Source organism: Mus musculus, chromosome 15 (assembly GCF_000001635.26).
Source record: "Mus musculus strain C57BL/6J chromosome 15, GRCm38.p6 C57BL/6J".
Lineage (NCBI taxonomy): Eukaryota > Metazoa > Chordata > Mammalia > Rodentia > Muridae > Mus > Mus musculus.
In genome coordinates this window covers 10,949,292-10,962,272 of record NC_000081.6, presented here as the reverse complement: position 1 = coordinate 10,962,272, position 12,981 = coordinate 10,949,292, and the positions used below count along the sequence as shown (strand labels likewise).

Sequence of the window (12,981 nt, the reverse complement as noted above, 5' to 3'; positions counted from 1 at the left end):
GAGCTAGAAAAAGTATCCAAGGAGCTAAAGAGATCTGCAACCCTGTAGGTGCAACAACAGTATGAGCTAACCAGTACCCCGGAGCTCTTGACTCTAGCTGCATATGTATCAAAGGATGGCCTAGTCGGCCATCACTAGAAAGAGAGGCCCATTGGACACGCAAACTTTATATGCCCCAGTACAGGGGAATGCCAGGGCCAAAAAATGGGAATGGGTGGGTAGGGAAGTGGGGGGGAGGGTATGGGGGACTTTTGGGATAGCATTCTAAATGTAATTGAGGAAAATACGTAATAATAAAAAATATTTTAAAAAAATACATATAACCATGTACTGGCTAGTTTTGTGTCAACTTGACACAACTGGAGTTATCACAGAGAAAGGAGCTTCAGTTGATGAAATGCCTCCATGAGATCCAACTGTAAGGCATTTTCTCAATTAGTAATCAAGGGGGAAAGGCCCCTTGTGTGTGGGACCATCTCTGGGCTGGTAGTCTTGGTTCTATAAGAGAGCAGGCTGAGCAAGCCAGTAAAGAACATCCCTCCATGGCCTCTGCATCAGCTCCTGCTTCCTGACCTGTTTGAGTTCCAGTCCTGACTTCCTTGGTGATGAACAGCAGTGTGGAAGTGTAAGCTGAATAAACCCTTTCCTCCCCAACTTGCTTCTTGGTCATGATGTTTGTGCAGGAATAGAAACCCTGACTAAGACAAACCATAAATGGGTTATGGCCATATAATAGGTTTTAAAACCTCATGCTGAGAGGAACATAATCTGGTCTAGCAAATTGAATAACTCAAAAGTAAAATTTCCCCATGGACAGAAAAGTCTGGTGTGAAAAATTTAAATAAAAATTCAACTACAGGGCTGGAGAGATGGCTCCGCGGTTAAGAACAGCACTGACTGCTCTTCCAGAGGTCCTAAATTCAATTTCCAGCAACCACATGGTGGCTCACAACCATCCATATTGGGGATCCTGTGCCCTCTTCTGGTGTGTCTGAAGACAGCAATAGTGTACTCACATACATGAAATGAGTAAATAAACCTTACTACAAAATCGGATGTAAGAGAAACAGTGTCAGTCTACAAAGATGAAATTTTACTACACAAAGGGGCAAATCAGCAAATAAAATATAAGTAGATGCATAGCCATTCCATTTATATACATAGCTCTTTCAGTGTTCAAAATGGTTAAAACCCTCTTGTTTAACCCAGTGTCTCATCTGAAATATAGGCCTTGAGTTCATATTTATGGTTGTGTCGTATTTGACCCTATGAGAGAGTTGTATTTCACACACTCAGTAAATACCCTGTCCTAAGAAAGCTCTCAAAGCTGTGCTTGATAGCATAGGCTCCATGCAAGCATCCTGCCACATGGATAAGCCGACTGAAACTGAGATTCCCTCAAGATGAGTTAAGGCTTGTTCACTGAAACGTTTTGATCCCTGGTCCCTAATGTTCAGGCAGGGTTAGCAGTCACCTGGAGGGTGGTTTACCTGCAGTTCTGGTGGCACCCCTGGGTAGCCTTTCTCTCCTTTGGGGCCATGCTGCCCCCGTTCTCCTCGAGGGCCTAGGTCGCCTTTGTCTCCTTTCTCACCTTTGGCCCCTTCATGGCCAGTAGCTCCATTGTTCCCATTGTTTCCATGGTTTCCTTTAAAAATCAGAAATCATATGAGAAAACTTGGCCACTCCCCTCAGAATGTGTTGTTTTAGACAAACACAGTCCTGCCTTCAGAAATGTCTCAACTCAGTTGTAATAACCTTGGCCATAGTAGCCAAAGGGCATCAGATGGGCTCTTTTGCTGGACTCTGAAAAGAGCAATAAAACGAAGACGGCAAGTCATGCTTTTCTGTAATGCAAGGAATGAAGGTGAGACTGTGTACAAGACTCACCACCACGTCATCATTATCGAACACAGTGACGATTTTAAAAGCACATTCCCACCAATGCTAGAATGTCTACCTTTTAGCAATGGTCCATTCTGATCAAATTATAAAAATATTTTAAATGATCAATGTTATAATAAACCTCAGTGACATCTTTAGGTATAAGTTCACAGATAAACAAGGGTGGCATAGCCCTATTTCAGTGTGGGTCCTTATATATTTTTGTATTATATTCATAGAGGAAAGAGTAACTCTAGTTTTATCCACAATTATTTATACTTTTCCTGAATGGATGAGACATGGCTGATTTTGTGCTGTTATTTTCGATCTCCTGCACGTTTTCTTCCAAAAGTTTTTAGCAATTTTATAACTGATAGAAAAACATAAAATATCATTGCCACTTTAAAATCAAGAGTCAGGTAGTAAATTCAAACGGAACAATCCGACACCTCCTCCTTGTTTTCGTATTCGCTAAGCCTCGGGCCCTCTTGTATTATACGTTGTGTGTTACCTTTGACCTGGCACTGAACAGGGTTTGCAGTGCTTTGGGGCCAACGAACTTGAACTGCTAGGTTAAAGTGTTCTGTCCCAAGGCACTTTCAAATGGGAAATATTTAATCAAAGCCAGCTTGGAGGTCAAACAAAGATTCCAGAAAGGTCTAAAGATGTTTCACTTTATATCATTAGCCCTGTGAATCATCACCTTCGATGGACACGACAAAGGTTTAACTATAGGGCATGGTTTTGTCATTTTTTTTAAATTATAAATTTGGCCTCACATGAGAACTTATCTAAGAGTGTACAAAGGTTAAAGTTTTGATAAGTGGTAACATCAATGAGGGAAAGTCAAACAACACAAGTAGACTTTGGCCAAACCCTGTAAAGAGGTATTGTCAAAGGAACTCAGTAAAACACTGGATAGTTTTGGACTCCTCAGCGGTGAGGGCAGGTAAGAAGGTCTGCCCTTTACCCATCCGGTTCATTATAGTAACACTCTAACAGAGTGCCCTGAGCCTAAGCGGCTGGAACAATATAGCACAGACGGCTGCCCATGGATCCAGAGTAGCAGCGGTTCTCAACCTGTGTGCCACGATTTCTGTGGGGTCAACAGACTTTTTCATAAGGGTCACCCAAGACCATCAGACATACTAGATATTTATGTTATGCTTTGTAAGTAGCAAAATTATAGTTACAAAGTAGCAGAGAAGTAATTTTAAGTGTTGGGGGGAGGGGATGGTCACCACAGCATGAGGAAGTGTATGAAAGGGTCACAGCGCCAGGAAGGCTGAGAACCACTGCTCTAGAGGGATCTGATGAGCTCACGAGCATTCGCTGTGCTGTTGTGTGCTGCTAGAGGTCAAAAGGTATCCATGAGACCAAGGAAAGCATGAAAACCAGCAGAGAAACAACAGAGATTGGGGAAATTTAAAACAAAAAAACCAAAAACAATCAAAAAACAAAAACAACAACAACAAAAACAACCTAAACTTAAAATGACAGAGAAAGTTAACCTTCCTCAGTGGATGTCAGAGAGAAACCCAGCAATCTTCCCTCTCTACCTGCCTCTATTTAATAAGGTTTAAGAAAGTTACAGTGTTGTGTAGAATACACTAGAGAGTGTTATGTAGAATACATATAACACTATAGAGTGTTATGTAGGATACACTAGCGTTGTGTAGAATACACAGAAATGCTGGATGCTGTGACTTAGTTAAACATCTCTCCAAAGTCCACATATTAGAGGCTTGTTCCCAGCATGGTGCTATTGGGAGGTGGTGTGGTCTAGTTGAAGGTCACTAAAGCTAAGGATGTGAGGTTTGAGGGAGGTAGTAGGAACCTGTTCTCTTCTGCTCTCTACCTTTCTGGCTGTTGAGAGGGGAGTGGCTTCAATCTACTAGAACTCCCCCATCATGAAGTAGGGCCTCACTACAGTCCCCAAAGTCGGCTTAGCCAGTCTGGAGCCAACCCTCCAGACACGTGCTTCTTTGAGGTCCTTATCTTGGGTATTTGCAACAGAAACAGAAGGGAACTGGTACTTTGGTGCTGATGTGTTCCAACTCCTAGTAAGTGGCTCTGTCTGTGAGTGCTGAAGTGCCTCCCTTCCTGAAACCTTTAGGATTCTAGGAGTACTGTAGAGAATACATGTTGTAAAGCAGTGTTCCACTGCAACTGACCTAGAGAACCCAACTCCCCCGCCAAGTTCTTTATCTTTGCATTTTCCATGCACACCCAGTACACTTCAGCCCGTATTCATGTTTGCTCTTGGCTCCTAGATCTGACCCAGTCTGCTACTGAAATGACTGTGCAACTTGTGTGTCCTTACCTGGAATGCCAGGAGGACCTGGAGGTCCAGGGGGCCCTTGGTAACCACGAAATCCATAATCTCCATGGCAACACTTGCTGCAGTCTGGGGGCAGTCCTCCAGCTTGTGGAGACTAAAAAAAAAATGATGATAAAAGAAACTTCAGGTAAAGGTATTTGAGAGCACTTAATGTTATAAGTTCTTCTGGCCTTCACCCTTAGAGAAGTTTAACTTCAATCAACTCACAGTCACATTCAGAGAAGATATCGTAGGATGCTGAGAGCATCTATGGCATGGGGGCTAGGAAGTTGTTAAGGCAGGTGAGTGATCAAAGGTACAGAAAACAGAAATTTCACAGCAGATGTGCTGCGATGGAAGTGCAGCCGTGCAGAGAGAGTGACAGTCTTGGTCAGCGGCTGCCATGTCAGCTTGTGACAGCAAAAACAGGATCTCATTCCAAAAATGACACAGAAACCTCCTCTTTCTCAACACCCAGAAGTCTTGGGTAGAGTCAGACTAAAGTAACTCTCAATGCAGACAACCGGCAACTTTCACGGAGCCCCTAGACGCTGCATCCCTCATCCTGGCTTGAGTGTCTGAGAAACTCTGTCTCTCCACTTTCTCAGACCTCTGAAGCACACACAGTGCTGGGGAAACAAAGTGTACACTTGTTCACTTACATTTTAGTTGAGAAGTAGAAATATAGCGATCCTACACAGCAGCTGGTTTGCCATTTGCATGTATGTCCTTGCTGAACGGCTAGTTAACATATGCATTACTCCATTTGCTTTCCTAGGATGACTACATCCGAAATCTACCCTCTTGACAGTTTTCAAGAATTCAGTACACGGCTATTAACTGCATTTGTCCAGTGGATTTTTTCTTACCTACATACTGAGCAATTTAAACCTCAATATAAGTATTTATCATTTCACATATCCCTCTTCTAAATTTAAAGTTATTGCCTTACTGCATGAACTAATATTCAGTGAGCACAAATGGGTACTGAGTATGCAAAGCTGTGACTTCCAGTGAATGCTTATTTATAGAAGGAAAACATTTTAAAGTGTGTGCTTTTTGTGAAGGAAGACCCAGGTGATTGACTGGAGGGAGAGTCAGAACTTGTAAAATCTGGATTCTCGTCTATACTGGCAACCTGCCTTTTGATTGTGTCATGCAAAATACTTGTGGAAACTTTCCTAGACACCAGCTATAATTCAACCATTTTGAAAACAGCACGTTGTTGCTAAGGGACTCATTGTGAAAAGAAAAGGGGGAGGGTGGAGTGGAGTGGACAGAACAGAGGACAAAGGGGGGGAGCGATGGAGGGAAGACCTTAATGTCTCCATTCTCTCCCCCACTAGACACATTCTCTGGAGAAGGCTGGGTGAAGGCTTCACCTCACTACATGTTTATGCCTCACTCTCAGTGGTTGGTCTTACAGGCATGGTTACTGCCCTCCCTTTCCCCTAAAAGTATTGAGGAATAGCCAGCCCTGGTCCACACCTTCTGCCGACACAGCTCAGAAGGCAGTGTTGAGGGATGAAGACTCTCAAAGCTGGAGATAACTCTTAGCTCTGCCTCTGCCAGGACCAACCGCAGGCAGATAGAAATGATTGATGCATAAGGAAAAAAAATCAACTAATACACATACACGGTCAGAGGTGACAACACTGGGAAATCAAACACCACAGCCAAGCCCACCAACCACACATCTCAGAAGGGTATCATCTCCTGCTGTGCTTTGCTAATGTGGAATACAGCTCCAAAACCCCAGGGGATCCAGAGTGTGGCCAATAGTGGATGTCGTGGATAGAGAAACCGGGCAGGGTATGGAAGTCCTTATGTAAGGACATATGAAAATACTGAAATGCTTAGAACTGTTAGAATAATCACTGCCCTGGGACCAGTGTCCCTGCTCAGTTCTGTATGGCCTTAGAAGAGTCACCACTCCCAGACATCAGTCTGTGTTGGCCCTGAATTTGTTTTCCAGCTCTAAGATACAAGCAAAGATTCTATTTTGTTTAACTTCCAATAACAATTTCGAAAGAACTTTAATTTTTGTTATGTTTAAACAATTTTATTACATTTATTTATAATACGTGTGGGACATGTGATGTGGCCGTCAGAGGACAAACATCTGAGCCCTGGGTAATAGACAGTTGGGCTAGGCAGCCAGTGACTCTGCCTGCGGAGCCTGCTCAGATGAGAGAGAGCCCTGATGCTTGCATTTGTCAAAGTCTAGTATCTGAACACGGTTGGGGGGGGGGTCCTCAATACTTGAGCTAACAAGGATGAGTGGTGAATGTATAAGCTAACGGGGGTAACCCCAGGAGCACAGGGCTGCCACCAGGACAACAGAGTCCTGGTTCTCCTGGTTGGGTGCCTTGCAGGAACCCTCCTATGGCATTTCTTGCATGTTCTTTCCTAAGGCCTTGCATTTCAAGGTCGAGTTCTGAGGGGAAATAGAATAGTGCAGTGAGGAGGGAGGGACGGACGGACAGACAGAGGGATACACAGAAGGATGGATGGATGGACAGAAACAGGTTCAGGGAGGAGAGATGAATATTTGTTAGTGTAAATGTGTGCTCATGAGTGTGAGTGAGTGGGGGACCAGAGACCATTTTTGAGTATCCTTCCTCCACCATTACTTTATAAGACAGAGGCACTGAACCTGAAGCTCACACATTAGCTAGGCTGGCCGGCCAGTGAACTTCAGGGATCTGCCAGTCTCAGCAGGTTCCCTCCCACCCACTGGTGCTGGGTTAATGGAGGACCTTGCAATCACGTTTTTTTATGGACTCCGAAGTTGGACAGGATGTTGTTTAGACATTTTATTCCTACTAAGGAAGAATTTGCTTATGGGAAGTCATTATCCGTGATGTCTTACACGTGCCACCCTCTTTCCCAAACCTGGCTGTTATGCAGTAGAAGCATGCAGTTGAGCAGTATAAGAAGAAAGGGAAGTCTGTTAGATAAGCTCCACCCATTCTGCAGGAGGAGACCTGGAGGCAGAATTGAGTTCTACTATTAATTACTAGAGAAAAAAGAACACACAATTCTTTCCTGAGGAAATGAGAGGTCAGGAAGAGAAGGGAAATGGAAAGAGGAGAGAGGCTACAGTTGAGAAAATGCCAGAAAAAAAAAAAGTAGACAATGTCAATCTATTCCAGCTCCAATCCACCATGGGCTCTCCAGCCAGCCCCGTTCCTGCCACACAGGTCGTAGTACCTCACTGGCTTGCTTTAACAAACAGAACTTTGTGGAGCAAAGTTACATGAGATTCCCTTCACTAGTTAAGAGTCCTCCCTTGCTGGACACTCAGGTCATCCGCAGTTTCTCTGCACAGCACAGGGTTCAGCCACACCAGCAGCTCACGGACTCCCTCAGCTTTCACTGTAGCACAGGATTTAATCTACCACTCCCTAAACCTCTGCTCTGGATGGCCATCTTTCGTCTCCTCTTTTTACTTTATTATGCTTTAAAGACCCAGTGACCAAAACAGCACAGGTTTTTCCCCCCAGAGTGTTCTTTGGACATTGACCTTGTAACACACAGAATCTAACCAAGCTTATTAACAAGAAAAAAAAAAAAAAAGATTAGGTGACTGTGAGTAAAGTGACTGTCATAATAAAACGCAGTGCTTTGTATGCTAACCTTAAAACATAACAAACAATGAAATGAAAATAAGAAGAGATTGAAGAAGATGAATGAGTGAATGAAAGAATGAATGAATTAGTGACTGAATGAATGAATAAATACTGACAAAATTTTGTTTCTAATAGAGCAGCTGAGGGTGGCTTGAGTTCATCACTGTCTTGGTCTCCATCCTACTTTCGTAGCTTTCCTCATAAAAGCTTGGGGAATACTTGATGGGGAAAAGGAGAATTAGCATAAAAAAAGAGGATGGGGGAATTAGGGGGAGAAAAGAAAACTTCCTATGGTCCCAGATTCAGTCTGGGCGCCGGTACCCACTTGTAGTGGAATAGTAGCAGAACCTTCCAGGACGCTGCTGGCTCTTAGGTCTTTATCTGAAAATGCTTCATGAATTCAGGGCTGGAAGACTAGAATGTGGAGTGGAGCAGAACCATAATTGGGATTTCAGCAGCCTGGTTGGTGTTGGTTTCCAGGAAATAATGAAAGACGACCTGTAGCACACTAATGGACAGGCAGGAAAGATACCATCCATCCAGCTGGAAAGCCCACCGAAGCAAGCATCATCAGAGAAAGATGACAGTTTCTGAAAGAGGTGTTCTCTTTACATCTCCCCTTGACAGAGCCCCATGGAGGGACTTGGAAACTATACTGTGTACTCCCCTTAGTTACATGTCTCAGGCTCTGTGGGATTCTAGTCTGACCACAGAACCAGATGATCAACTGAGACTCCTAAATCAGTGGCTGGCAGGGTAGGGGCTTAGATTGCAACTGAAAAGAAGTTCCGAAATCTCTACAAAGCAGACAGACAAGTGGTTTTTGTGGTACTGTGCACTGCTTCAAAGATCATGCAATCTAAAGGAACCCTTCTTCCCTTTCCAGCTAACTTCAGCATTTTTTCATGCTTAGGTGCTAAGTACAAAGAAGTTTCTTCCTGTTTTTGCTGCTTTTGATCACACTGAAGTTTGCTGATTTGTAACTTACTACACCAAAACCTTTACTCATCCCTGTGTTACCTAAAAGAGTTAAAGAAATATCCTGAGATGCTGAGCTTCTGCCCCAACAAATAAATCAGGTTTTGTCATCCAGAAACATTGTATGACACAATACAGCTTGTAATTTAAATATACTGTCTTTTTTTTTTTTTTGCTTCCTTTCCTTTTAATGCTTTAATTCTGTTTTGACTCAAAAAAAAAAATGTCAAACAAGAAGCCATAGCAACCTAGACTGCTCCAAAACAAATAAACAAAACTGGCGAGAAATGGTACAGAAAATTCCCAAGTCCAAGTAAAGCAGGCAGAGGCAAAGGGCAGCTTCTCCCGCTGGGGAGACCTCAGAAGCAGCAAATCATTATCTCCAGCAATGCATCTATCCGCATAGGTCAGCACAAGTTCTCTACATCAACAGAGCAAATTTAAAAAGAAAGAAAAAAGTCCCAACACAAAAGGAAACTGTTGCTTCTGGCTCCCTGTTGCCATGGAAAAGTGCTCTGGCCTCTCTATCCCAGCACATCATACCAGCAACTAGGAGTCCCTGTGGAAACCCAAGACAACCCAGAGACGCTCCCAAACATCCCATCAAACTGCTCACAGGCACCAATCCTAAGAATCTTAGTTAAGACAACAGCAACCTCAGTCATTAAGTTTTCAAAGAAATCCTTAGAAGAGAATTCTGAGTACCTGGCCCCAGAATGGGTTGATCTGGGCTAGGTCCTCTACCTCAGGGTGCGGAAGCGCCTCTGGTCTCAGGGGTTTTAGGTCTGTAGAAGTGTTATTATCCACAGTCCCAGTTTTAGCTTGGCTCTGCTCTCTCACTTTCTCCCTCCTGGAGCCGCTACGGCCAGTCTGCTGGTGGCTCTGCACTATCCTGGCCACCGCTTTATTAGCTCTTCTGCTCACCTCCATGTATTCATCTTGACACAGGCAAAATGGGAGGAAAAGCAAAGGCAGCAGGTGCCACCAGATGCGCTGCCTCCCGAGCATGGCTCGGCAAATCGGCAAATCGACAAGAGTCTCGCAGGGAAGCTTGACAGGGGCTGGAGGTACCGTGGTCGCCTCAGGCAAATGCCAGGTTTGGAGATGAGAGCTGCAGCCGGCTGTGTGGTTTTATACTCTTTGGTGTGTAATAAATAAGGCTGCAGTCATGCCAGAGTGACAGCGGCTCTCCTCCCAGACAGAGCAGCTCTCATTCATCACATTCCTGCACCGCAGGCAAGACAGTCTGTGTGCACGGCGTCCAGTTGGTGGGGTTCATAAATGTCTCACCTTGGCATGTTATTTTGTGTAAGAGTGGAGAAAATGTACACAGCCGGCTGGAAACAGAGTGTGTGTGTCCAGTGGCTTGCCTTCGTGATTAGACGTGGAAAGGCTGTGCCTTTGTGGTCTAAAACGACTCTTGGAAAAACCTACCATTGAGCTTGCCAGGGAATGCGGCTCAGACTGTATCAGTTCCTGCAATCACAGCAGGATCCCATTCAAGGCCATGGAGGGAGGTCTTGCTTTTGCACGGTGCAGATCACAATTTTGCACTTTGGGTCACTGCAAGCAACTCATTCTCCCTTCCAGATACCAGCAGCAGCCTACAGATGGTGACTGGGAAAGACTGACCTGAGTTCAAGGGTAAAGGCTGACTTTGACCAAGATAGTTCCCCCATGCTAAGCTCCATATTCTCCTTTGCGTCTCTACGAGCCAACATTAGAAACCAGATGTTTCTTGCATCTAAGTTCTTGCTAGATGGAAATACAACCTACTTTCTTGTTAAGAGACTCCTCTGGCTGCTCTCTACCCATGGATTGTTGCTGCCCAAAACGAGAGAGACATGGGAAACACCAAACCAAATATACCATTCCAAATAGCTCAAGGTTGAGAGAACTCTATCATTTGTTACCGTTCCTGTGCTTTTACCGATTAAACCAAAGAACAAAAGGATACTCCTAACCTCTTTGTGATTATACATGTATTGCTCTTTAAATTGCTCTGATTTATAGATCACTACTACCCTCTGGTCAGAAGGTTATCAGCCTCACCCCTGCCCCTTGAGGCTTTCTGTGATCCAGAGCTCTTATGGAGGATGAATGGGTTAGTGCCTGATTCTTGGGGCTTCAGAGCAGCTCTAGAAAACAATCATGGTGTATGAAGAAATCATAGTTTCAGGTGGGGCAGCCAGAGAGAGGGAGGGAGGAACTGTACCGCTGCCCTGTTCCTAGCAAATAGAGCTTGAGAGCCATACGGTGCCCCTGAACTGGCCAAAGTGACAATTACTACCTCGGTCACTCCTGAAACTCCTCACCTGACCAACTGTCTCCAGAACCCACATGAATCCAAAGAAAGTGTTGGGCTTCAGTGATAGTCTTCCCATGAAAGAAAGCTCCCTAGGTCACAATAGGGGGCTAGGGGTCATAACTAATCAAAGTAGGTCATTCTCACCTTCTAGGCAGAGATAACCCAGTCCACCAGTGTACCAGCTGTGTCTCAGTTGTCTTCCACCCCAAGGGATCTCCTCCACAGACCAGGAGGCAGTTCTGAAGGACAACAGCCTGTCTAAGGACACATCGGTGGTGAAGACACAACTGTGCATCAGAATAGCCCAGGACAGTGTCTCAGTGGGAGGCTCCAAACGTTAAGAAGGCTTGGGGAAAAAATGTGTCAAAGCAAGAAGAAGTTGTGACAACTGGGTCAGCTGATCCCCTGGTGTTCCAAAAGCTGCGCCTAGCCTTGCCTTTCAGGCTTGAGCCGTCTCCTAATTGTAAACCACCCTCTCCGGACTTCCAGCCCCTTCTAACTCCTAACTACTGTTTCATCGCTACCATCCATTCTCAAACCTAGCTTCCCACTTAAATAAACCAAGAGGTTCTTAAAAATACCAGTGTGACAGTCCCATCTTAGAGCATTCAGTCATAATGCCCAGGACACTGGGGCACTAGAAGCTTCCAGGAGTCTCCACCAGGATGAGTGAGGGCTCGAGTCATTGATGATACCCTCCACAACCTGAGAGGAATAAACAGTCATAGCATGATTTGCGGGTAGCACATGCTGGCCAAACACTACTATAGTTTAGCTCACTGACTTCTCTCAGCAAACCTCTCTTTTCTGTTTTACAGAAAAATCAGAAGGGTCACACAGTGGGAGAGTGGTCATCGGGAACAGACCCTACCAGTCTTCTAGTCTGTACTCTCTGCCTTCCTAAGCAGCACAGGGAGGTAAGCATAGACTACCAGTTCCCCAGCCGCCAGGAACTCTTCCTAATCAGCAAGAGTCCCAGAGTGTCCTGAGTTGATTGTGTGCATCCCACAGACAAAGGTAGTGTAAAAGCCCCCTACACATGTGAGTATGAATTTATTTTGAAATAATCTTTCCATAGATGCCATCAATAAAATCCTTGGAGAAGATGAAGATGAGGATCAGGGCGATGCTTTTACAAGCCAAGAGACATCCAAGATTGCCAGCAAGCTGCCTGAATTTGAGCAGAGGCACAAGATGATCACCCATCCCCGCAGGTCCCTCAGCCGGAACAAATTCACTGACATCTTGATTTCCGACTTCCCGCTTTCAGAATGTGACAAGAGGATTCTTTCTCTGTGGCACTTCACTGAGGCAATCTTCAAGTAAATAAAGATGCCCTGTGTGATAAGTTGAAGAAGAAGAAAAAAAAAACAAAAACAAAAAACAAAAAAAAACCAAAAAAAACCAGGAACAACAAGGCCAGCTACAGTCAGCAGCATTTAATGATCTATTCAGAATAGCTAATAGAAAATATTTTCATGTTTCTAACATAAAAAAATAATAAATGTTTAAGATGGTAGATATGCCTATTGTCCAGATATGTATTTGTTGTATGCATATATTATGTTTTACTCTATTTCCTAAGTATGTACAATCACTATGTGTCCATTGAAAATCAATCTTAAAAGCCTGCGGACTCCCCAGAAGATTCTGTACCCAGATTCAGGCCCTGCATGACTGGCTATGCTGGGTACTATGGTACATGTCTTTAATCCCAGCATCCGCAGCCAGAGGCAAGCAGATCCCTGTGGGTTTGAGGCCAGCAGGGTCTATGAAGTGAATTCCAGGCCAGTTAGAACTATGTAAAAAGACCTTGTCTCGCAAAGTAAAAGAAAAAAAGAAAGAAGGAAGGGAGGGAGAGA

The 12,981-nt window shown here is 44.3% G+C and overlaps 1 protein-coding gene and 1 long non-coding RNA gene across 5 annotated transcripts in view; one reads left to right on the top strand and one right to left on the bottom strand.

Moving 5' to 3' along the window:
- C1qtnf3 (C1q and tumor necrosis factor related protein 3) overlaps positions 1-10,154 on the bottom strand; it is a 28,044-nt gene extending 17,890 nt beyond the window's left edge. The window contains exons 1-3 of one of the 3 annotated variants that reach the window (XR_383836.4): positions 9,517-10,154; positions 4,205-4,316; positions 1,491-1,645 (exon numbers count right to left, since the gene is read on the bottom strand). Coding sequence is in view for 2 of the 3 variants with exons in the window: in NM_001204134.1 (NP_001191063.1) it covers positions 1,491-1,645; positions 4,205-4,316; positions 9,517-9,819 (570 nt within the window). In the remaining variant the exon portion in view is untranslated. The remainder of the gene's footprint in view (positions 1-1,490; positions 1,646-4,204; positions 4,317-9,516) is intronic. The other 2 variants (NM_030888.4, NM_001204134.1) reach the window with 2 other exon arrangements.
- Positions 1-12,642, top strand: part of Gm34315 — a 32,003-nt gene extending 19,361 nt beyond the window's left edge. Inside the window, exons 1-3 of one of the 2 annotated variants that reach the window (XR_875038.2) lie at positions 2,796-2,830; positions 11,938-12,036; positions 12,198-12,642. This is a non-coding gene — a long non-coding RNA (predicted gene, 34315). Of the gene's footprint in view, positions 1-2,795; positions 2,831-11,937; positions 12,037-12,197 lie in introns of those variants that run through there. The other variant, XR_383838.4, reaches the window with a different exon arrangement.
- The last annotated feature ends 339 nt before the right edge of the window (positions 12,643-12,981 follow it).